This window comes from Aulonocara sp. 'chitande type north' Nkhata Bay, linkage group LG6, assembly GCF_057382095.1.
Source record: "Aulonocara sp. 'chitande type north' Nkhata Bay isolate Kocher_YH1m ecotype deep benthic linkage group LG6, A_spYH_male_GT1.1, whole genome shotgun sequence".
In the NCBI taxonomy this organism is placed as follows: Eukaryota; Metazoa; Chordata; class Actinopteri; order Cichliformes; family Cichlidae; genus Aulonocara; species Aulonocara sp. 'chitande type north' Nkhata Bay.
In genome coordinates, this window is record NC_141349.1 from 12897334 (window position 1) to 12923542 (window position 26209).

At 42.8% G+C, this 26209-nt stretch overlaps 1 protein-coding gene across 4 annotated transcripts; it reads right to left on the bottom strand.

The window, feature by feature from the left end:
• Positions 1-135: 135 nt before the first annotated feature.
• Positions 136-20099, bottom strand: LOC147327401 (uncharacterized). Of its 4 annotated transcripts, XM_086294993.1 has the most exons (10): positions 20026-20099; positions 18912-19025; positions 8309-8481; positions 7991-8224; positions 7781-7885; positions 2067-2270; positions 1632-1964; positions 989-1307; positions 837-894; positions 136-675 (listed from the first exon to the last, which is right to left on the bottom strand). In XM_086294993.1, exons 1-10 carry the CDS (start codon positions 20058-20060, stop codon positions 469-471), a joined length of 1782 nt encoding a protein of 593 aa, XP_086151119.1. In that variant the 5' UTR covers positions 20061-20099; the 3' UTR covers positions 136-468. The 4 variants fall into 4 exon arrangements, with proteins under 4 accessions (XP_086151119.1, XP_086151120.1, XP_086151117.1 ...); XM_086294994.1 differs by lacking the exons at positions 18912-19025; positions 20026-20099 and adding an exon at positions 10004-10101 and having other exon boundaries at positions 8309-8590; XM_086294991.1 differs by lacking the exons at positions 7991-8224; positions 8309-8481; positions 20026-20099 and adding an exon at positions 18427-18660 and having other exon boundaries at positions 18744-19119.
• Between the last annotated feature and the right edge of the window lie 6110 nt (positions 20100-26209).

Below are 26209 nucleotides of genomic sequence, written 5' to 3' on the forward strand. Positions count from 1 at the left end.
GAAGAAATAAGAGACAAATGATTATTCAGATAAATCTTCACACTATAGCTGAAAGAATTAAACTACTACAGCTCATTTTTTTTATATTTATTAATACCCATAAAGGTTATTGATTTATGTTAAGCCGTTATCAGTTCATGTATGGTTCAGGGAAAAAAGAAATGATGACTTTAAGTTTTAACTGTTCAGTTTGAAAGCTCTAAACCACGCAGAAAGCAACAACACAAAGCTCACAAGTTTGCATGTTTTACAAAGTTAGCAATAATATTTTTACATTGTCTTATACTTTGTACACAACACATGCATTTCATGATCAAACATCTTTAAATTGAAACCCACAAGCATTTCTACTTTTCTACTCATTTCTACTGTATTCTACGTGCCATTTTAGAGTGTGGTTGTTTTACACTCTGTACACAACAGCTGTGGCGCTTTTTTGAGTTTTTTTTCTGTTTAAAAGGCAGTGACTCAGTATTGGATGTTAGAGTATAGATCAGCTGTATTGGAATAGAGTTCAGCTTGATTGGGATAGACTTTGCCTTCATTGCAGTAGAGGTCACCTTGATTGGAGTCAAGTTCTCCTTCATTGGAATAGAGATGAGCTGGTTGGTGTGTATTGACAGGCATTCTGTTGTAGTGAGCTGAGAAGTTTTCATATATGGGATTATGGCTAACCTGAGGAGACCAAAAACATAACCTCCCATATGGTACACATTTTACACCATATGGAAGGTTAAGACATTGGTGAGATAAACAAGACAAAAAAATCTATCCACACAAAGGATAAATGATCAAGTAAAAGAAAAACAGGATTGTGGATGCACTGTGTTGTGTACCTGCTGTTTGTTGTCTGATATTTCACTCTTTGGAGAATGACTAGAAGCCCTCTTTTTTCTGAGTGTCAAACATGAAAGGATATGACTGAATAACAGATTTCAAATCAGAGTTTGAACATGACTGATCTTAAAGAGAACACAGTGATGCTCACCTCCGGCAGCAGAACACAGTGAGAAGTATTATTATTATTAACAGGAGAGCTGCAAAACTTCCTGCAGCTGCTGGTAGCCATTGAGCTGTGGTGTTATCCTTGTTAGTTTTAACACCACAGGAATAATTTCTTATATTCTCCCTGCTGACTGGGTCTAGGATCAGATGTTTGTTGTGGGTCTCTGTCATGTTCAGATGTCGACTGTTGAAGTACCAAATGTAGTTTGTGTTGTCAGTCAGAGGACAGCTGGTGCTGCAGGTCAGTGTGACTCTCTGACCCTCTGTCACCACTGCAGAAGGACTCATCTTCACTCTCAGCTCTGAAAGAGGAACATTACTAAATAATTAAAAACTATAAATCTCATAAAAAAATTTCCCAATGACCTTTTTTTTAATATAGGATAGCATTTTGATGGGTAATGTGATACAGGTCAATGTGGAACGCAAAGGACCGTCAACAGTTTTACAAGAAGCACTTCTTAGACCAGCTAAAATGTGATGATCAGTGAAATTTTGCTGATAACACTTTTACATTCAGTATTGTTTGCTCAGGTTTACATGAGGCTTTTTAGGCTTTTTAGTGTAAAACATTGAGGCTCTTACATGAATGAAACATCTTAGGTCATCTTGTTAGGAGACTTTACCTGTGACAATCAAAAAGACTCCAGGCAGTTTCAGTTCTTTATCATTTCCTTTCAGGATGAAGGTGTATTCTCCTGAGTCATTCTTCTTCAGGTTTTTGATGGTCAGGGTGTGTTGGTTCTTCATGTTGTCCTGATACTCCACACGACCTGAAGGCTCAATCGGTTTTTCAAGTTCCTTATCACCTGTTTTCCATTTTTTACTCCAACATTTAAACTCTGGTTTCATGTTATCAGGATGTGAGTATTTACTGATAATGTTCACTGAAGATCCTTCCAGAGCACAGATTCTCCTGCTGACATAATTCACTGTCCAGCAGTTTTTATCCTGAACACCTGAAATATAGATGGACGATTTAAAGTTGACTGTGGTGTCTGCATGTTGAGATAACAGCTTGTTATTAATTAACAGAATTAACAGTTTTCTTTGATACTCACAGACGTCATCAGATTGAAGATGCTCATGACCTTTAATTGCACAGTAAAAGTTGTTTTTCAAAGAACTTGGAGTTGAAATGCTTCTTATATTTTCCCTATAAAGTTTTCCATTTTCATACCACACATAGACAGTTTGAGGGTCGATCAGAGGACATGAGGTGCTACAGGTCAGTGTGTTCCCAGGTGTCTTTACAACATGTACCACTGAAGAGATGATAAATACAGTTTCGTCAGTCACTATGTTATTATGCATATTTTATACGTGTATGTATGTCAGTTACATGGTTTTGTGTATGGGAGCAGATTTGTAGAGGTGAGTTCAAAGAACGGTACTTGAACTCACTTCTCTTTTCATTATAAGAGAGGAGTCTGTGTACTCATTCTGTCTTTTCCTCATCAGGGACGTTTTCAGTTTAACACATTTTCATTGACTGCATCCACACACTTCAATAATAATCTTGGCATTCTACTTTTTTCACCCAAAGCGTAATGTAATTCACGTGTGACCTGATGGCTGTCAGTGCTACCCCTCAGCTTCTTAGTAGATGTACCTGTGCTGTTAATGTGAAAATCCTACTTGAATCCATTCCTGAATTATTGCAATCACAAAATTTTCAGAAAACTAGAACTTTGACCTTGACCTCGAGGTCAGTGTCAAGGAGATTCAAAATCATCAAAGATTTTTAGTACATGTGCCTTTTGTAGCAATTTGGAAATCCTACTCTGTGGCGTGGGTGTGGTCCTTGGCCAGCTGCAGAGGAGGCGTGACGCAGTGAGCTCCCGGGGCGGCGCAGGGGCGGGGTGAACAGGTGTGCTGGGATCTGACAGTGATTGTGTCTCTTTATGTGTTGGCAGTGACAGACGGAGACGGAGGTGACAGCAGAGAAAGAGAGCGCGGAGTATATGTGTCTACGTACAACCCCGAGCTTAATAAAAAGTTCTGCACTGTCAAAGTCGCTCCGGCTGGTATTTCTTGGGTCCACCGTTACACTGGTGCCGAAACCCACGCGTGATGTCCGGTCCCCTGCCGGCTCCCCCTGCTCCCCCGGCGGCGCCGCCGCCCGCCCCACCGCCCGCCCAGCCGCTGCAGATCTTGGGCCAGATGATGGTGGACATGGCGGCGATGGCGGCTCGTCAGGCGGCCACGCAGGACCAACAGTTGGCGTTGCTTCGCCTGCAATCGGAGCAGCAGACCGCGGCTCTGGGGCAGCTGCTAGGGAATGCGGCCGCGCCGGCTCCCGCCCCTCCGCTGTCGGTGACGTTGCACCGGATGCGGGATGGGGAGGACCCGCTGGTTTTCATCGAGGCTTTCCAGGCCACGGCGGTGGCCTGTCGGTGGCCGGAGGAGGAGTGGGCCGCCCGGCTGCTGCCGCTTCTGTCGGGTGAGGCCCAGACGGCGGCGCTGAGCCTGCCCCCCGGCTCGCGGGGGGTGTTCGAGGACGTGTGCCGGGCGGTGCTGGATCGTTTGGGGCTCTCCCCGGAGGATTACCGCCGTCAGTTCCGGGCCAGCAGGATGTCGGGGGGGGAGCGGCCGTTTGCCTGGGCTCGGCAGCTGGAGGATGCGGCAGCGAGGTGGCTGCGACCGGGCCCCTCGGCTGGGGAGACGCGGATGCTGACCATGGTCGTCCTCGAGCAGTTCGTGGGTGGCCTGCCCGAGGCGACGGCTCGTTGGGTTCGCTGCCACCGCCCGGCGGATTTGACGGCGGCGGTGACGCTGGCAGAGGACCATCTGGCGGCCGACCCGGTACCGGGCCGTGAGGAGCCGCGGCGGGGCGCCCGTGTTCCGCCGCCCAGGCCACCGGCGGCGGCGTCGCAGAGGAGAGGCGGCGGCCCTGCGGGAACGGAGCAGGCGGCAGGGTGGAGCCCCAGGAACCCGTTCCGGCCGCTGCTTCCCGCCGGAACCCCGGCGGCCGCCGAGGTTGCCCCGGAGCCACGGGGAGCCGCACAGACGCCGGGGCCGGACTGTTGGAAGTGTGGGCGGCCGGGGCACCTGCGCCGAGACTGTCCGCTCATGGAGGTGGGGCAGGTGTTCCGCGTTGCCGGCGCTCCAGCGCCCGCCCCCGGTCCAGGAGTGACGTACCGCGTGCCGGTAAGGTGTCAAGGGGGTATTCGCCATGCTTTGGTGGACACGGGCTGCACGCAGACTCTGGTCCACCAAAGTTTGGTTCGCCCCGGGGCATTGTTGGAGGCTGACTGGGTGGAGGTTAAATGTGTGCACGGGGATATTCACAAGTACCCAGTAGTGTCACTGTTGCTGAAATTCAGGGGCAAAACGCATAGAGTGAAGGCGGCGGTTAGCCCGCGCCTGTCGCATCCCCTTATTTTGGGTACGAATTGGCCGGGGTTCCACAGCTTACTGGGGCAGTACGCGGGGATGCGATCGCGGTCTGTAAATTCGTGTGACGTTTGCGCGGCGCTCGGCGGTGACGCGGGGTCGACCGACGCTGACTCTGGGGGGGAGGAGGAGGCGGGGACTTCCACGGAAGCCCCGCCGCCTCCCGTTGTGTACCCCACGGAAGATTTTCCACTAGAGCAGTCTCGGGACGACACCCTACGCTCAGCCTATGACCAAGTGATGGATATTGATGGTCGCTCGGTGCGCCCCGACACTGCGCGAACGTACCCTCATTTCCAATTGCGGAACGATCGGCTTTATAGAGTGAGCCGTGACACTCACACTAATGAAATCCGCACACAGTTATTGGTGCCGCAAAGCCGCCGGGAAATGATTTTCCAGGCGGCTCATTCGAACCCCATGGCAGGGCACTTGGGTGGCGAGAAAACTCTGGAGCGCATAATGGCCAGATTCTATTGGCCGGGCATTTGGGCCGACGTGCGCCGCTGGTGTGCGTCGTGCCCCGAATGCCAGCTGGTTAACCAGCCGGCCGTGCCAAAGGCGCCGTTGCGCCCATTACCGCTGATGGAGATCCCGTTTGAGCGTATTGGCATGGATCTCATCGGGCCATTGCACCGGAGTGCACGCGGCTATCGCTTTGTGCTGGTCCTGGTGGACTACGCAACGCGGTACCCGGAAGCAGTGCCGCTACGCACCATTTCAGCGAAGAGCGTGGCGCAGGCACTGTTTCAGGTCATCTCCCGAGTCGGTATTCCGAAAGAAATACTGACTGACCAGGGCACGTCGTTCATGTCGCGCACATTGCGGGAACTGTACGAATTACTGGGTATTAAATCTATTCGGACCAGCGTCTACCACCCTCAGACTGATGGGTTGGTGGAGAGGCTGAATAAGACTTTAAAATCCATGATTCGTAAGTTCATTCGCGAGGATGAACGCAATTGGGATCGCTGGTTAGACCCTCTGTTGTTTGCAGTGCGGGAGGTGCCCCAGGCCTCCACGGGATTTTCTCCCTTCGAGCTGTTATACGGCAGGAAGCCGCGGGGGGTGCTCGACCTGATTAAGGAAAACTGGGAGGAAGGTCCGAGCCCTGCGAAAAGTGAAATTCAGTACGTGCTGGACCTGCGAGCAAAGCTGCACACACTGGGGAGGCTCTCACGGGAGAATTTGCTCCAGGCCCAGCAGCGGCAGCGACGCCTGTATGACAGAGGGGCTAGACTCAGGCAATTTTCACCGGGAGATAAGGTGCTTGTGTTACTTCCTTCTTCCAGCTCTAAATTACTCGCCAAGTGGCAAGGACCCTTCGTGGTCACACAGCGAGTGGGGGACGTTGATTATGAAGTGGTACGGTCGGACAGGGGCGGGGCCACGCAGATTTACCACCTCAACCTCCTCAAAGCCTGGAGGGAGGCGGAGACCGCTTCTCTAGTGAGCTTGGTAAGAGGGAGAGATGAGTTGGGGCCGGAGGCGCCAAAGTCTAGCATCCCCGCCTCCCTCCATTGCAGTGACCATCTCACACAGGCCCAGAGGGCGGATGTTGCTGCATTGCAACAGCGCTTTGCCGACGTGTTCTCCCCCTTGCCCGGCCGTACTTCTCTCATAGAGCACCATTTTGAGACGCGGCCTGGCGTGACGGTGCGTTCACGGCCCTACAGGCTGCCGGAACATAGAAGGCAAATTGTTTTCCGGGAATTGAGGGAAATGCTGAGGCTGGGAGTAATAGAAGAATCACACAGTGCTTGGTGTAGCCCCATCGTCCTTGTAGTAAAGAAGGATGGGTCTATACGGTTCTGTGTCGATTATCGCAGAGTGAATGAGGTGTCACGTTTTGATGCTTATCCCATGCCCCGGGTCGACGAGCTCCTGGACCGGTTGGGCACCGCTCGCTTTTTTACGACTCTGGATTTAACCAAGGGCTACTGGCAGATTCCCTTGTCTACAGAGTCCCGGGAAAAGACGGCCTTCTCCACTCCGTATGGGTTGTACCAATTCGTGACGCTTCCGTTCGGCTTGTTCGGCGCCCCTGCCACTTTTCAGCGCCTCATGGACCGGGTGCTGCGGCCCCACGCTGCCTATGCTGCCGCCTACCTAGACGACGTCATCATTTACAGTGACACGTGGGCGGGGCATGTGCGGTGTGTGGCCGCGGTGCTGGAGTCCCTGAGGCAGGCGGGGCTCACGGCCAACCCGAAGAAGTGTGCGGTTGGACGGAGGGAGGTACAGTATTTGGGGTACCACTTGGGGAGCGGGCAGGTGCGACCTCAAGTGGAGAAGACGGCGGCGATTGCATCCTGCCCGCGTCCCAAGACGAAAAAAGAGGTGAGACGGTTTCTGGGGCTGGCCGGCTATTACCGGCGGTTCGTCCCAGGGTTCGCGGACCTGACCAGCCCCCTGACTGATCTCACCCGCAAGGGTGCCCCAGATCTGGTCCAGTGGACGGAGCGGTGCCAGGCGGCGTTTGTGCAGGTGAAACGGGCTCTCTGTGGAGAGCCGCTGCTGTTCACACCTAACTTCTCCCTCCCTTTCTGTCTGCAGACTGACGCCTCGAGCAGAGGGCTGGGGGCCGTTTTGTCCCAGCAGGTGGGGGGAGTTGACCGGCCGGTCGCCTACATCAGCCGGAAGCTCACGGACCGCGAGTCACGGTACAGCACCGTAGAGAAGGAGTGCCTGGCGATCCGGTGGGCGGTCGACTCCTTTCGCTACTACCTCCTGGGCCGCCCGTTCACCCTCTGCTCGGACCACGCCCCGCTGCAGTGGCTCCACCGCATGAAGGATGCCAACGCCCGGATCACTCGGTGGTATCTGGCCATGCAGCCCTTTAAGTTCAAGGTGATCCATAGGCCGGGCGCGCAGATGGTCGTGGCCGATTTCCTCTCTCGCTCGCGGGGGGGGGAGTAGGTTCGGCCGGATGGGCCCCGGCCTCAGTCGGGCGGTGGGGATGTGTGGCGTGGGTGTGGTCCTTGGCCAGCTGCAGAGGAGGCGTGACGCAGTGAGCTCCCGGGGCGGCGCAGGGGCGGGGTGAACAGGTGTGCTGGGATCTGACAGTGATTGTGTCTCTTTATGTGTTGGCAGTGACAGACGGAGACGGAGGTGACAGCAGAGAAAGAGAGCGCGGAGTATATGTGTCTACGTACAACCCCGAGCTTAATAAAAAGTTCTGCACTGTCAAAGTCGCTCCGGCTGGTATTTCTTGGGTCCACCGTTACATACTCATTCTCGCATTCACAAATCTCTGTGTCCATGCCAACTGCCAATAACATCTTTTAACCCTTCAGCCTTTTTACAGCTGAGGGGTTAAAAAAGTGAATATAGAAACAGTGCATTTCAGAGATCAGTAAGAAGACGTGTTTGTGTTCACCTCTGGGAAATGTGATGGAACAAGGCTCATGTTCTGATCCCTGCTGATAAGGACACATTTCGCTTTTAGTGTACGTCACATTGAAGCATGTTGATGTGATGGAATCTGGATGAAAAAAATATTAGAGTATTGAGTATGTTTACTCAGAATTATTTGACTTAGTTTATTTAGAGTAGTTTATTTTGTAACACACTGAACATCATGACTCACCCACAGAGACTTGAGGGGCTCTGAGATGCTCGTAGCCTTTGACAGCACAGGAGTATGTGGCTGCTTCCTCACTGCTGAGCAGCTCTTGGTACCAGGGAGACCAGTCCTCATAGAGAAACTCTCTGTTCTTGTACCAGATGTAGGCTGCAGGCTTTTCAGTCAGAGGACAGCTGCTGCTGCACATCAGTGTTACTGTCTGTCCCTCTGTGGCAGGAATCACCTTTACCTGCAGCTCTGAGAAGATTGTTAATAGAAAAATTATCAATACATTGATTATTCATAGATGAGTTCTTAACGCATTTGATAAAACCACTGTACCTGCAACACTGAGAGAAATTCCCCTTTGGTCACAGTCTGATTTGTCAGCAGGTTCTCTGCAGCAGTAAATGTTTGCATCATTCTCTGCTAGATTGTTGACTGTCAGAGTCAAGTTACTATCTGCTGACATGCTGTACTTTCCATCTGCAGATGTCTCAATCTTGAAGCCCCCCCTGTGTACACTGTACCAGTTCATGCTTGATGTTGGATGTTGATGTGAGCAGGACAGATTCACTGATGAACCTTTCAAGGCACAGATGCTGTTTGTTTGTCCCTGAACACCTTTAACACAACATTTGATTAACAAGCATCTGTGCAGATTTACACAATTTCTATAACATTGATCTCTATACCAACAAGTCATGGCAGTTGTACAGTGATAATGCAAATGATTAACTTGTACTTTAATGACCTCATCAAGATAGAATTAGTGAAAGTCCCTTCAACTAAAAGCTATTATCCTGTTTTATCTAATCTTTTTGTGACTTTGCACAGTCTGGCTACACCTGAAATGTTTTGCAGTCTTAAATTGAACAAAATATATCCTCCCTGAGAGATGGAGAACAAAGATCCAAAACAAACATCTGGCTTCTGAAAAACACAACTGCTTTAAATTTCAGCTTTTAGTCAGAATGTTTGATTGTTTGATCTTCTAAATACTCCAGATGCTGTTTGGGTAAAATAAAGGAGGTGAAATTCAGAAGTGTCCTGCTTAAAAGAGAGATGCCAATTAGAGAATGGACAGAGAGATAAAGGCAAATGTGTAGACAGAGTGCATGCAACACCATATATACCAGTCAAAAGTTTGGACAGAATGGCTCTAAATCCCTGAAATGTCTCTGTACATATAACGCGTTAACGGGTTAACCGCGCTAACATGTTGTCGCTGTGCAGCTCCACACATGGGGCATATATATATATATATATATATATATATATATATGTATATATATATATATATATATATATATATATATATATATATATATATATATATATGTGTGTGTGTGTGTGTGTGTGTGTTAGGGGATGTCAACGTTAACACATTAATATGTCATTATGATATTGCAATGACATATTAATGTGTTAACGTTGACAGCTCTAATGCCACAATGGAACGTAACAGTTCTTGCTTTTTATTTTCTCTTTTTCTCACAGTTTTAAGCTTCTACATGGTTGCCACTGGTAGAAGACCACAGTTTGGGTTACAGTAGTTCTCCAGCACATTTTAAAATGTGCTGATCATATGTTTTTAATTGTAACACAGAGTGATCATTTACTGATATGAATTTGACACAAGCTTGGAATGAGAGACTTATCTCACTATGGCCCAAACCCAGTACTTTCAAAGCACTGATGCAAAGGAACATTTAGTACATCAATTTTTAGAAACTAGCAGCTTTCATAAAACTGCAGTATTTGATAGAATGGAAAGGTAAACAATCTGATAAACCAGCTGTAACAAATACAAAAACAGGCTATTTTTTCTGTGGTGACTGTGAAAGGACAGGAGGACTGACCTTATAGAGTAAAAAAAAAAAAACGTTATTATGGCTTAAAATAAACAACAGTAAAAAAACAACCTCAAATATCTACAACCATAAACTGTTACCTATGCATTAATGCAGCATTTACACTGATACATACAAAGTGGACAATGAATTAAGGGATCAGGGAAAACAGAATCTTTCCTACCTGAGAGACAGAGAACAAAAACCCAGAACAAACATTCAGCTTCTGTGAAGAACATGTCTGTTGCAGATTGTGCTGTCGTATCAGAAAGTGGATTTATAAGCTTTCAAAAAACTCAGCTGCTATTATATTAGAGAGTGAATGCTTAAAACCAGAAGTCATCTTCTTAAAACTACGAAGTCTGATGACAGAATGGACAAAGAAATTAGGGCAAATGTGCTTGCATGCAACACCTTCAGATCACTTCCTCTTGTGGAAAGACGAAACCTCAACCATAGTGTCAAAGTGTCATTTCCAGCTGTGAAACACTGTGAAATGGTTTTTTTGTCTGTTTGTTTTTTAATGTTTCCATGTTGTCAGAGTCAGAACAGGTACATGTGGTTTGGTTGTCATTTTGTGGTCCAGATAAAACTAAGAAGAAATCCCACAGACACAGACACTTTGAACTTTTAATGTTCAATTCAAAAGCATCTCAAGCTCACACACATGAAAACTTTATGAAACAACAGGTTTTTGTCTTTTAGTACAACATTTGGAATTAGTGCGTTTACTGCCAAATATTTCTAAAGTCAGGAGTCAGCCATGTTTTTTCTTTTCAACTGATTTTTATTATGTGTTTTATGCAGAGTTTAAAAACAGATACACCAGTTGTGATGCTGAAGTCATACAAAAGTCACTCAACTACAGAGGAAATATATGGTGACAAACTTTATTGAGCAGAAAGTTGGAGTAGAGCCTGCTGTTCCAAAACCAGGATGGAAACAACTTCCTCTCTGAGGGTGTGTGTAGCTACTGAATGAGTGGATGTTTGCACTGCTTCTCTTTTCAGAATTGCTTTCTTGAGAGGGTAAGAGAAGTCTACAGGGCTGTTGTTTTTCTTTGAGACGAAGATGTTCAGGTTTTGGTTGAGAGAGGTGTGGTATTGAATTACTTGTTGGCAGCTGTCTCTCCGTTGTTTGTATCCTCTGTGTGGATCTGTTGCCCACCTCCTTAATTCCAGATGAACAGATCATCTTGGTTGCAAAGACATCAGACTCCAACACGTTCAGTCTCTTTAAAGACAGATATTTATACATATGAATGACCCTTTGAAAGACATTTCAGTGTCTAAAAGAATTAAATATGGCAATGATTTGTGTACTATTATTGTCCCAGCTCAGTTACACATGTTGTGCTTTGACAGCAGTGCTCATACTGCCTGCCTAAATAACAGTGGACAATGGAACAAGTGAGTTGCAGGCTCAGGCCAGTGGTTCAAGGAAGCAGTAGAAGGCTGGTGACAGTGGTTATTGTAAGCAATGATCTGCAGGTTGTGATGCAAATGAACACCTAGTCACAGATAGTGCTGTAGATAGCAACCAGCAAACAGCTCTCCATGGTGGTGTGAAAATGGACTTGTAAACAGTGCAGGAGGATGACGAAGTGAAATGCAGAAGCTGTGGCAAAAGGGAAAGAGAAGTGGAGGCAAATCAAAGCAGTGGACAGGCAAGGTGAATGAAAACTGAAGCTGTAAATCAAAGCAAGATTTCAGGTTATTTGAATGCTGTAAAAGAAGAAGAAATGTTCAAGGATGTTTTGTTGTTACAGTTCTCAGTTCTCAAAGAATGATGATCAGCGGGCATATTACTTACAGAAGACCAATTACTTTTTCCGTGAACCCCTTGAAAGACAGTCTTTAGAAATCACAGACAATCCCTGATGGAGATATATTCATATATTGTGTTTTAAAGATAAGGAGAGTATAGGAGAATAGAAACTTTAAATGCGATAAAGGTGAGCAATGTTACATGAGCTCAGTACAGAAAAAGACATTGCTGTGCTCCTTCTACAGGAAATGGCTTATTAGATAATGAAGTTGAATGGGGCATGAGTAAGAGAGGACGGTACTTTCTAAATCTTGTTACAAATCTTAGTGCAGATGTAGCAGTTTTATTTCCTCAGCACCTTCAGTTATCACACGTTATCAAATCCAACTTAATAGTTCACTAATTCAGTTCAGTTATATTGATATAGCAACAAATCACAACTAAATGTGCCTCAAGGTGCTTTATAGTGTAAGAGCAAGCACATGGCAACAGTGGGAAGGAAAAACAGGAAGAAACCTCCAGCAGAACCAGGCTCAGGGAGGGTGGAGCCATATGCTGTGATCAGTTAGGGGTGGGGGCAGTGGGACAGGACAGAAGCCACACTACAGAAGAGAACCAGAGATTAATGATTAAACGCAGCCTGGTGTATCAACTCTTAGGAAGTGAGAAGAGGTGAGTGAAGAAAAAAGTGTATCATGGGACACCATGAAAACAATTCATCTGATTTCCAGTGATTCAAATTGTCATTTTAATGCAGTAATGTAAGTTTTTACAACTTGACAAAATGTTGTCTCTGTTGAATGTGTTTACAGATACAACAAAATGCCCTGCTTTTCTAAATGTATCAAATGGGGAAAATTCAAAAAAATGTCCTATGCAGTGTATTGAATGCCTAACATCTAACAACTCGTGCAATAACTCATTCTTTCAAAAACACAGGAAGTCTCTGCAAGCTAATCAAGGCCATGGTGTACGTGTGAATGCTGCACAATGGAAGAAGTGTGGCATGCAAAGATGAGAAAAATGTTATCTTATGCATCAGCATCAGCCATGTGAGAAAGTCCTGCTGTTTACAAAAAGTGCACCCAAAACGGACTGGCAGATGAAACAAACAGAAAAGACAGTCTAACCACAGATAATTTAACAGAAAGGAACACCAGAAATTTAAAACTGTAAAAGCAGAAATACATGATGAACAATCAAAGAAGAGAAAAACTGACAGAGAGGCATTTGTATTTATACACATTAGAAACAGTTAGAGTAAAGCAAAGAATAGCATGGCAGGAAACAGAAAAACAGACGATGCACTCTTACAGAGATGCTTTGGTTCATGCATTCTTGCTGTTTCTGTTTCATGCAGGTTTTATGAATGCAGACAGCAAAATGCGAATGTGAAACATATGAAAATATGAATTCATTAGTAAGGCTGGAATACCACAAATTTTATCAGTCACAAAAGTGAAAACAGTTTGATCTGAGTACAACAGCTTAGCCTCCAATCTTATAAAACTGGACAGACTTTGGATATTTTCCTTAAAGCTGAGATGTTGATCATAAATAATGCCCAGGTTTCAATCAGATTGTTTTGTGTATGTCATTATTTGTTCAAAGTAGGGAGTGTGTGTGTTTGGGGGGTGTTAAGTTAAGTTGTAAGATGATAATAGCAGACACCTGTGTACTTACGTATGTATGTCTTATTATAGATACTCTCAATTAAAATGTTTTTCATAAGGACAGGCAAAGCAGCATTGTTTGTTTTTTGTTTTGTTTTTTACCCAAAATCAGATGTTTATATAATAAATGTTTGCCTTTCATTATCTTAAACAGCTGCTCATTAAGTAAAAGTAAAAGTAACTTAGCAATGGGGCGGTAGTTATGGACTAAGCCAGACACAGAACCACGAAGGAGGGAGGAATGGGGATTCAAGGAATAACACAAACCAGACTAAAACCAAGAACAGAAATAAACAAGAGAATTAAAACCTGAAAATACAAATACAGTATAAAGAAATACACCAGAATAGGCTGCTCCAAGAAAGCACCCTTAACCAGAAACCCTTAACACTCTCCAAGAAAACCCTGAATGCAACACCCATAAAACTAAGAAACAAGACAAATGTAAATATAATATATGCAGAATATAGAATCATGAAACAAAGATAATTAAAAATACAAAACTAGAAAAACATCCCAAAACTCCTAAACCAAGACCCAGGGACCATGTTTAGCCAGATTAGTTCATTAATTTTTATATGGCCTGACTTTGTGAATATGTGCTCTGACTGACGTCCATACAATCGTTTAAATTGCGCTTAAAAACTCACTTGCTTAATCTAGCCTTTGAAGCAAGTTAGTTCAGACTTCCACCTGGTCTGCATTTGTGCTACATAACTGTAACTGTTGCTGTAACTATAACTGTTTTCGTTGTCTTTTGTTGTAACCTGCATTGTGGCACTTTTGTGAAGCACTTTGATGGACATAGGTCCTTTTTAAATGTGCTATACAAATAAACATTAATTGATTCCTAATTCCTAATGACTCTTTTAGGGTGCGCCTAGAACCTTAGCAGGCCTTTTGGACTGCAATTCATTTGTCAAATAGAGACAAAGCAGACAGGGCATACACTGGTATGTCAAATTCCTGGCCAGCATGTCAGATTATGTTAAAATGGCATTTAGTTCGTGTTCATTGGTTTTACATATCATGCAGGTTTCAAACTGAACCCAAACTTCCTTCCTCTTTAAATAATTTATGCATTTATAAACTATAGCTGTCTGAACAAGTTAGTATTTTACATTTGAAAAATTGTAAAATACTAACTGAAAAACTATAAAAATTTTATGTCTGCTGCCCTCTAGTGGTTGAACTCTTCACCTTGCAGCAGTGACATGCAGCCTTGTTCACTCAACACCTTTCACTCAAGAATTGTGCTTTTAAATCAGTCTTGCTGTTTACTAAATCTCACTTTGCATAGAACACATTCTTTCGGGTAACCAATGAAAAATCAGCACATGCTGACTTCACAACGTCACTATGAATCCAAACAATTTGGTGGACTCCTAATTGCAGGAGCCCTCTTCACTCTTTCTGCTCTTTAGCAGTTAGAGACATGGCCACGAGATGGAGCCATTATCATAACTCATCATTTCAACAACTGCTTGTGCTCTCAATATAACAGTCTCTACTGTTGAGGGATGATTTAATCACCTGCTCTGAGGTTCATGCAGGTAGTGGTAATATTGTATCCTGTTACTCTGTTTCACTTTGTAAATGTGTTTTACACATTTTTTTTTTTTTTTTTTACAAAGATTGCAGTTGTTTCTTCTGGATGATAATTCATCTGAGCTCAGTTCATGAAATGGTTAAAATGCAACAAAAAACATCTGAATATATTTCTTGCCCAAGTGTGTGTCTGTGCGTGTTTGTGTGTGTGTGTAACAGGTTACAGTTTTGGCTTGTTTAGTGCCCAGCCATAACATTGCGAAGAAACAAGAAGTGTCTGCTAGTTACTGCAAGTGTCACATACACAGATTCTAGGTCTGACGAACAGTCTCAGTTGTGGGCAAAAGACAAAAACCAGTAAAATTCTAAAATGTGTTTCAGTACTCTAAATGCTAAGATCAACAGGAAACAGTGGAACCAATATATCGTTGACACTTAAAAACTTTTCTTGAGTATTGATATCTCAAAATAGTTTAATTTGTGTGATACCACATGTATGCAGTTTGATTGTCAGTCAGGTTACAGCTGGTGCTACAAATCACAATGTTGAAGAAGCTCTTTGAATGTGAACCTCTTTTGATACGAGATGAATACACTTCGTGTTACTCATGAAACATTGAAAGAACTTATATGATTGACCAAAATATAAGTTTCAATAAATACAAACAAATGGTTTTATAGTTTGTTTGTGAAAACCTTCCCTGTGGGATATGTGATGGAGGACGGCTTATCCACTGATGCTTGTTTGTAAGAACGCATGATTGTATAAGCATAAGTCACACTGTAGCACCTTTGAAATGGAATCTGGACAAAAATAAATGAAATGAAATATTTGTATCCAGATCATTTTTTTATAATAATACTGTAATATACTAATAATACTGTGTGTACAGTGTCTGTCAGACATGATTTATATATAACTCACTCACTTACTGCACATAATGTCCTCTTTGTTTAATAATCACTCACTGTATATACTGTTCTCTCTGTTTTCGCACAGGTAACATTTCACTGCGTGTTGTACTTGTATAACTATGCACGTGACAAATAAAGAATCTTGAATCTTGTGGTGTGGGAAATCTTGAGTGATCCTTATGGGCAGAAATCTGTGCCATCAGAAACTGAATTTGAATAAGTTCAATTTGAATTTGAATTGCTCAGATTGAATCTGAATTGTAACTTGAATAAATGCTTTTGAAAACTGAATTTGAATTAGTCTAATTTGAAATTGAATTTATGGTTTGAAAATGATCATCACTAAATTGAAATTGAATTTTATATTTTGAAAATGAATTAATTTGCTTTGAAACTGCATTTTATCCTTTAAAAATTCAGCTCTCGAATAATTTCAGTTTCACTTCTCACCATTCAGTTTCAGTTCTACAATTCAATTTCAGTTCCAAAATTCAGTTTTTTGGAACTTACATCCGGTTCCGGTTCAAGCGCAAATTAATAGAACTACGTTTTACTAGCGAACCGAAAGTGTTACTGACGGGAATCTACAGCGTCTTGAGCTGAATTAAGACTTCAGAAGTCATTCGTCATGTCGAATGACCAGCGGATAAACTCTCAGGTTGGTAATAAATGTATTACATGTATAAGAACAAGCGTCATGTTAACAAATGATAGCCGTACAGTAGAGCTGGGCGATATAAGATTTTTTCATATCACGATATGTTTTTTTCATTTCAGGCGATAACGATATCTATCACGATATAAGCCAAATAACTATATTTGTAAGATTTAAATGTGCCGTTGCTCACAAGTAAAATGTGAAATAATCAGCAGCTTGTTTTTATTTAAATATTTATTTCCCATAATAAGTTCATCCATTAAGCGGACGCGAATGGATGGATGAAGTTCAACAGGGTAGATGTTGGAACATGAGACTTTTTCAGATAAATAAACATGAGACTTTTTCAGATAAATAAAGGCAAATATTGCAAACTACACAAAAGGCAGCCGCTAAACCGTTTAAGTTTCAAAATAGAACAAACGAAACAGACTACTAAATTATCAATTCCACTTAGAAACAAAATATTAATTCTAAAAATAAATCTTAGTTTGTTTTACAGAAGAACAGACAAAACTGACTAACTTTTGTCAATATCAAATAAACTGAGAACTAAAAGGAAATTCTCAATCTCTCCTTGTTGTATAGCTTAGCTTTTCAAACAGTTTTAACAGTTACTTTAGTCTGACAAAAGCCGAATGACGAATTAGCGCTTCCAGTCAGAGACTGAGGCTACGTCCACACGTACACGGGTATTTTTGAAAACGGAGATTTTCCGTTTTCGTTTTAAAAAATAATCCCGTCCACACATAAAGGCAGAAATGAAGGAAAACGCTGCTATGAACATGCCAAAGCAGCAGGTGGCGCTAGATTCCTAACCATGCAGAAATGTTGGCCAATCAGAAGTCTAGAAGCCTCGTTGGGAAAAAGTAAACAAAGCTGGGGCACAGAAGCAGAACCGAGTCGTATGTGTGGAGGGACAGTAACTGTGTGTATATGTAAGCATTTAAACACTGCAGAGTAGAATTAACAGTATTGTAGAAATTCATTTCACCGAAACAATAACGTGGCGCAGTGTGACGCATGCACCAGTTCATTGTATTTCCAGACTTGCTTTCGGCACAATTTACAGTGCACGCTACTCTGTTTTTTGTCAGACTTGAAATAGCCGAAATACCTTCACACTACGGAACTTCTACGGCTCTTCCGTTCGACAATCTCTCCGGCATTGGAACCATCATCTGTTTTCTCTTCGGTCACGCTCGGTTGATTTTTCTAGTCGGCACACTCATTTCCTCCATTACCCGGGCAGTACGGTGGCTGGCTGCTTCCCAAACAAATACACATGTGCGGCTTGGCCCTTGTGCTGTACGTAACAAGTCACGCGACGTGACGCTGCGGCTGTGATTGGTTCGGTTCTGCGCTACTTAATTTGGATTGGCTGACCTTTTTTTTTTTTATTTTATTTTTTTTAAGAGGACAAGAGCGGCGAGGTCTATCGCGATAGTTTAATTTCTCTATCGAGTAAAAGTTATATCGCGATACATATCGTTATCGTTCTATCGCCCAGCTCTACCGTACAGTAACTGTTATGCTTATTGTAGCTGTTAGCTAAAAACGCTCATTTAGCTTAGTTTGCCTTTCATCAGTCACTACATTATTAATATGCATATTTTATACCCTGCTATTTCTTTACTATTTTTCTCAATTACCATAGTTTTGTGTACATGCTCTGTCTTCTCCTAAGGAAAAGCCTCGCTTTGCTTTGTTTAATTTTATATCTTGCACCCATTTCCATTATACATGTCTTCAAACATAGTTTAATGTGATTAAATACATATGTGATTCAGTTAATTAAATCATGTTTAAAAAGTGAATATACAAACAGTGTACTTCAGAGATCAGTAAGAAGATGTGTTTGTGTGTTCACCTCTGGGAAATGTGATGGAACAAGGCTCATGTTCTGATCCCTGCTGATAAGGACACATTTCGCTTTTAGTGTACGTCACATTGAAGCATGTTGGTGTGATGAAATCTAGATGAAATGAAATATTAGAGTACTGAGTATGTTTACTGAGAATCATTTGACTGAACATCATGACTCACCCACAGAGACTTGAGGGGCTCTGAGATCCTCGTAACCTTTGACAGCACAGGAGTATGTGACTGCTTCCTCACTGCTGAGCAGCTCTTGGTACCAGGGAGACCAGTCCTCATAGAGAAACTCTCTGTTCTTGTACCAGATGTAGGCTGCAGGCTTTTCAGTCAGAGGACAGCTGCTGCTGCACATCAGTGTTACTGTCTGTCCCTCTGTGGCAGGAATCACCTTTACCTGCAGCTCTGAGAGGATCATTAATTGAAATAATATCAATACATTGATTATTCATAGATGAGTTCTTAACGCTTTGATAAAACCACTGTACCTGCAACACTGAGAGAAATTCCCCTTTGGCCACAGTCTGATTTGTCAGCAGGTTCTCTGCAGCAGTAAATGTTTGCATCATTCTCTGCTAGATTGTTGACTGTCAGAGTCAAGTTACTATCTGCTGACATGCTGTACTTTCCATCTGCAGATGTCTCAATCTTGAAGCCCCCCCTGTGTACACTGTACCAGTTCATGCTTGATGTTGGATGTTGATGTGAGCAGGACTGATTCACTGATGAACCTTTCAAGGCACAGATGCTGTTTGTTTGTCCCTGAACACCTTTAACACAACATTTGATTAACAAGCATCTGTGCAGATTTACACAATTTCTATAACATTCATATGTTATTCTGACAATATAAGTTTCATGCATTTTTCCATGCAGCACTCTGAAAATTGCTAATATATTGCAACGTTATCAGAGAACCATCAAATGTTTTGTTGCAAAAAGTCACAGGGTCAAGAAATGTATTAAAAACAGACCACCAAAGATTTGAGAAGAATCAAACGTGTTATTTTCCATTGATTTCATATTAACTGGAAAATTATAGTACTTCTTCTTCTGACCAAAACCCTCTCCGAACATTGTCTGGGAGGTTCCGGGTGCTGCTGCAGAAAACATTTGATCATTGAGAAATCAAATAACCAACAATCTTCAACTTGAAAGTAAATTCAGTGTTTTGGTCAATGACTTTTTTTTATGTCAAAAACATTTATTTATACATTTAAAGTTTTAAAGTTGTTTGTTTTGTCATTCTCACTTCATTGGCTGAAAATAAACAAAGGAAATGGGGAAATATTCATTTTTCATTTAGTTGCATAATAATTCTGCACACTAATAGTTACCAACAAATATGAAAATCTCACTTTTACTTTCTTAAATATCCTGATTAGGCGCTGTAGTTGTTCGAGAATAATCATTTACGAAGCTATGTGAGCCAAGCCGGGAGTGAGTTAGTATGGGTTAAACCCAGTGATTCATGGCACTGAAGCAAGGCCACGTTTAGTACATAATTCTGAGAAACTAGCAGCTTATGTAATAATAAAGTGTACTTTTTAGAAACAAGTGGCTGTGAAAGGACAGGAAGACCAGAAAAGATGATCTTACGGAATACAGCAAAATTCCTTCTTTTAGCATAAACTAAACAACAGCAAATGTTCATTTTACATGTCTCAAATATCTACAACTGTAAAATGTTACCTATGCATTAATGCAACATTAACATACATATAAGTGGACATTGAATTAAGGGATCTGGTAAAACAGAATCTTTCCTACCTGAGAGAGAGAGAACAAAAACCCAGAACAAACATTCAGCTTCTGTGAAGAACATGGCTGTTGCAGACTTCACTGTCTAATCAGAAAGTTGACTAATGAGCTTTCAAAACCCTCAGCTGCTGTCTTATTAAAGAATGATTGCTTAAAAGCAGAAGTCATCTTCTTAAAACTACAAAGTCTTATGACCAAATGGACATGGAAATTACGGCAAATATGTGTGCATGCAACACCTTCAGATCACTTCCTCCTCCTATCAAATTAGTGCAGCAGCTATTCATATATGACATATAACAGCACGACAAAACATCTGTGTGTTGCTTTTGTTATTTTGAGATAAAAGCATCTTAAGCTCACCCACATGAAAACTTCCTTTGAGAAGCAGTATTATATTTTTCTTCTTGCTTTTACCACAATATTTTGAGATCACATATTTCACTATCAAGCATTTCCTCTTTTTGGCTCATTTTTATAATGTGTTTTATTCAGAGATTAAAAACTACTTACAGATACACCAGCTACTGATGTTATACTAAAACCTAGTGAGGAATACTGCCTTTTAATGTCTGTTTATTTGCTTTTCTTTATCAGGCTCAGATTTGGAGTAGAGATTCATCTTTGTGGTTCTCAGTGGAGTGGAGACTGAAGTGCAGTCTGTTCTACCAATGGTCACCCCGAGTTAGCTCATCTTTAGCTCATCTTTCCATCCCGTTATAAGGAATCTTATGCATAAGTTTAATAAGGAAGATCTCAGGTCTCACATCTGTCTGCTCCCAGGTGTTGCCGGCTAATTCTAAGCTTCACGTCACTTCTACTTTCCCAGGTGAGAAGCTGTTTGGTGACATCACTGATGTTGTCCAATCATTTTTCTCCCAGCCTTCATCAGACAAAGTAGCACTCATGCCACATACTTTAAATCTCACTGCGCGTCTGTCACTCTCCTTTGCAGACGCCTTTGTGCAACCCACCTTCTCCACATCACCGCCTCTCATCACTCAGGCTGTATTCAAGCCTCTATATTAATCCCCACCCTCACCGGGAGTCCTGCTCTAATCCCTATCACTGCTGGGATCAACGGGCCATCGGAGTCTAACTGCCAAATACCTCTATCTAAATTCTGTACATTAATAAATCATGGTCATTTCTTTCTTATGATCCTTCCGTACTGAATTATAGCTATGTTTCTGTGCCAAATCAAACATACTGATCCTTCCTCTGTTTCTGTTTTACTCCTTGACAATATGTTGTCTCTGCTGGTGTGATTACAGATACAAAGTATCCTGTTTCTCTCAATGTATCAAATGGGGGGGGGGGGGGGGGGAATCAAATGCAGTGTAAATGAACAACTCACAGATAGCATTACTCAACCCTGTAATAATTCAATTTTTTGTTTATTTCTCTTTTTAAAGAAACATGAAGTCTCTGCAAGAGAAGTAAGGGCATGATACATGTGTGAATGCTGAACAATGAAAGAAGTATGACATGCAAAGATCAGAAAGGTGTCATATTATGCATCAACACCAGACATGTGTGAAATGACTGCTGTGTAAAAAAAAATGTGCACCCAAAACACAAAAAGCACTGGCAGATGAAACAAGCAGAAAAGACTGTAACTGTAAAAGCAGAAATACACGATGAAAAAGCGAAGAAGAGAAAAACTGACAGAGAGAGGCATTTCTATTTATACACATTAACAGTTACAGTAGAGCAAAGAATAGCATGGCAGGAAATACAAAAACAGACGATGGACTCTTACAGAGATGCTTCTCTCCATGCATTCTTGCTGTTTCTGTTTCATGCAGGCTTTATGAATGCAGACAGCAAAATGAAGGGTGAAAATGTGAAACATATGAAAATATGAATTCATTAATAAGGCTGGAATACCAAATGTTTCATCAGTAACAAAAGTGAAAACAGCTTGATCTGAGTACAACAGCTTAGCCTCCAATCTTATAAAACTGGACAGACTTTAGATATTCAGGTGAAAAAACTAAGATGTTGATCATAAACCAGGTTTCTAGCTGTTTTGTGTCTGTTATTATTTGTTCAAAGTAGGGAGTGTGTGTGTTGGGGAGGCTTTAAGATAAGTTGTAAGACGATAATAGGAGACACCTGTGTATTTATTACTTATATGTACTTATTATGGATTACAGCACTCTCAATAAAAATGTTGTTCATAAGCACAGGCAAAGCATCACTGGGGTTTTTGCTAAAGTCAGTGTTCATTAAGCACTTCCTCAATAATTTTTGAAAGTAGAAGTAATTTGGAGATAGGGCGGTAGCTATAGGGTCCAAATAAAATATTTGAGGAACTTCTTGTTTTTCTTCTTGAGTCTTTGGCAGATGTGGCACAAACAAAGACACTGTGAAAACTATAAATATGATGAAGTAATCTGAGTTGACCTTGCCTTTTAACCTTTCAAAAGCTGCACAATCACAGGAAAGGTCACAAAGAAAGATGCAGCTGTGATGAAGTGTCAGTGAGACCGAATCAGTCAAACACCCCAGAAAAAGACATTTCAGTTTGATTGACATATGTGAAGTTTTGTGATATGCTTGGTTGATGGATGAATATCTTACTTCATAGCTTATTCCCTGTTTTGGCTGTTTGGCATACAAGAGAGGGACCCAAAACACTGGACTCAGAGGACAAGAATTAAACCCAAAAGCACCGAACATGATGACTTTGGAGGAAGTTAAACTACACACAAGACACAGAAGAACAGTCACCAAAATAAAAGAGGACGTGAGTATGTTTATGGCCTGGCTTTGTGCATATGTATGAGCTCTTACTGATGTGTCCCTTATGACTCTTTGAGGATGCGCCTATAATCTTAGCAAGCCTTGAAAACTTAAAAATGATCCCACATATTTTCTAATGTAGTTCATTTTTCTCCAAGACAATACCTGTTGGTATCAAAGGTAACTGTAATATTTTAAAATTCTATTTCATCTTAATATTACACACTTTATTATTTCTTTTGTACAGTCGTTGTTTCAGCTAAAAAAAATATAAGGGGGTGGTAGACAAGGAGTACAAAACTCAAGTGTAGCAGTAAACATAATTTATTTACAATAAAACAAGCACAGGGCATTAAAAAAGGATAAAAACTAAAAACAAGCTAAATGTCCCACTTATATATTATATGTACAGGTGAAACAGTCTTTAAAAAGATGCTCTAGCACCAACACCAACCATCACCGAAATCGCTCTTTTCACCGAATGTGTCTCGCTGGCATTTAGGCACATGGCCACCAGATGGCGCCATTATCATAACTCGTATCAACAACAGCTTCTGCAATTTATGCAACAGTCCACTCTACAGAGGGTTTGAATCACCTGTTCTGAGGGCTCATGCAGGTATTAATAATACTGTCTCCTGTTCTCTGAATTCATGCTGTAATTTCACATATGTTGATATGATTTAGGAGCAAAGTTGTCTCTTTTGGATGTTAATTCATCTGCTCACAGTGCATGAAATGGGAGAAAATCCTCATGTTTACATCAGAATCTGTTTGTTGCTCATGTTTATGTATATGTATGTGAGTGTGTGTGTGTGTTTAAAGCTGATTATAGTTACAGCGTTGTCTAGCATAATTTACAGCCATAACACTGTGAAGAAACAGGAAATGTCTCCAAGTGAGACAAGGCCATACTCTGTGTGTGTGTGTGTGTGTGTGTGTGTGTGTGTGTGTGTGTGTGTGTGTGTGTGTGTGTGTGTGTGTGGCATGTTCAGTATATGAGAACTGAGCCATACAAAGATGATGTGCATGTGTGAAAACTTCTGATTCTGTGGTTATGCTATTTTACATTTTTTCATTGTATTTATTGTTCTCTAATTGATTTATCTCTTAATTAAAAAACAGCGTCCTCTCCACTGAGCCGGAGTAAAAAGCCACAAACACACACAACTCACAAGCTTTAAAGCAGGGGTGTCAAACATAAGGCCCAGGGTCCAGCATAGACTTGCCAAAGACTCCAATCCGGACCACTGGACGGCTTTGAGCGCATGAATTCATGACTCTTAACTGTAGGTTTTACAGTTTGACTGATTAGTTTAGAAATTATTCAGACGTTATATCTTTGCAGGTGGTCTCCTCACTACAGGAGTTCACTCTGCAGCTGGGGGAGAGATATACAGTAGGAGAGGTGGAGAATGAACTCAACCTGGGTGTCTATTGTCTTGTGTAGTTTGGGAGTTAATTGGATGATGGGGTGGGTGCAGTTTTCTCTGGTGAGGAGTCGGGTGGGCTGCCCCGGACTCTGTGGGGCTGGGCGGTGCTGCAGCTGCGGGCCCTGGTCCGGATGGGCCTGGGCCCCCTTGCCCTGGTGGGTTCCGGAGTGTGGGGGTGCCTACTGGGGTCAGCGGAGGAGCTGGCCCCAGGGAGGGGCCACTTGCCCCTCCCTTTCTTCCCTCCCCATCCTCAGCTGCCTCCCTATTCCCGCTCTACCACACCCACCCACACACGCAGGGCTTGGGGTGCAGGTATCTCACCAGGGTGCAGGGGAGGCACTCCCCCTCTGTCCCCTTCTGGCCGCCTGTGCCTCAGTTTTATTCTGCAACCTAGACATCCACATTACTCACACTCTCACATAACACATACATATAGGGCCTTGGGGGTGGGCACGTTTTACAGCATCCAGAGGATGGTCGGTGTACTCCAACCCACCTCTGGCGCTGGTGCCCTACCCTCAATTTTAAATGCATTTAGACACTAAGGGTTTTCGGGAAGAGCCGTGCTGCTCTCTGAGAGGAAGCTAGTACCATGCTCTCCTGTGTTTTAAATGCACTTTAGACCAGCACACAGCAACACTACATATGAGCGGGCGTAGGGAGGTTTGAGGTCTTCACTCACCCCGGTTCTGTTAGCCGTCAGGGCTGGGGGGCTGGGAGGAGGTGCTGGCCGTCTCCTTTGGGGCTCTACTCAGCTCTTCCCAGGAGGGTGGCACGGTCCCCCCCCCCCCCTTTGGTGGTCCTCCTCGGGTCCTTGTACTCTGGGGCCTCTGGATATCTGGGGCCTGGATCTCCTCTATACCTGCTTTATACCCTGGTGGACGGGGCTGTGGCTCCCCACACTCCCTAGCAGATCGTTACATGGAGAAACCTTTGGAATACAAGCATGCTGATCCACACAGGTATGCACACAGGTGTACACACGGGTGTTCACAGACGCGGACTACAGCTTTCTTGGCTGCTGCCTCAAAGCACATTGTGCGCTGTCTATCTTGCGTGCTGCACAATATCGTTTATTATTTAGTATCTACTGTTAGCTAGCTAGTTTATTGTGATGGTGCTGTTTTTTTATTATGTTGCTCTTTGTTGTTTGCTTTCTCTTCTGTTTTTTTTCTCCATACAGGTGATCCAGGTGTTTTGTTTGGGTTTTTTTTTTGGTTTTTTTGTTTTTTTTCTCTCTTCCCCCCCTTCTCACCGTCTCTTCTCCCCTCTGGTTTTGTTTCTCTCCCTCTCTTTCTTTCATTCTTTCTCCCTGTCCTATCCCCCAGTCATGTCTGTCCCGTTTGTAGCAACTGAAAATAAAATAAATTCATAATTATAATAAAGGTCAATCAAATGGACCAATATGGCAAGGCCATGATGATCCACTTGGTAAAATAAATCCGCTTGGCATCTTTCTTGGCCTTAAGACAACAATTCTGATGGCTAAAGATCCAAACGGGACACAAAAAAAAAAAAAGAAAGAAATTATTCAGACGTATCATCAAGCTTTGATAGTTAAATGCTCAGCCAGGTCCCCGTGCCAAATACACCCAGACAGATAAATTAGACAAACCAGAAGTTAGTGCTTCTTGATAGCAGCCTCAGAACTTTTATAACCTCTCAGTTTCACTGTGGCTCAGGCCTGTTAAGCACTTGTCTCTGTATTGCGCAGGATTTTTAATGACTTCTTCACAGTTATGTCGAGGATAATAATAAGAGCTGATGAAAATGAGGGCAGAGCCAGGCTACTTCATGTCTCAGCACAAGTGGGAATCTGTCTTTCTGCCATCACCTGCTAGCAAATTGGCAAGCAGGTAGTAACAACACTGTATAATTAACACATAAACACACTCAAGTATGCCTGAGTTTTGTTCACTGTGCCAAAAATTTATTTTGGCATTGGCTTAGGATTTTTTTTTTGTCTTACTTGATGTAACAGTAGCTTCATGCTTTATTAAAAAAAATAATTG

Excerpts from the sequence above, each read along its gene's own strand:
- LOC147327401 (XM_086294991.1), bottom strand. The coding sequence starts at position 19,119 with ATGCATGAAACTTATATTGTCAGAATAACATATGAATGTTATAGAAAT. Across the intron at positions 7,886-18,426 it reads AGCCCCTCAAGTCTCTGTGG|ATTCCATCACATCAACATGC; the intron begins GTGAGTCATGAT and ends TTTTTCATCCAG. Across the intron at positions 1,308-1,631 it reads AGTCTTTTTGATTGTCACAG|AGCTGAGAGTGAAGATGAGT; the intron begins GTAAAGTCTCCT and ends TTCCTCTTTCAG.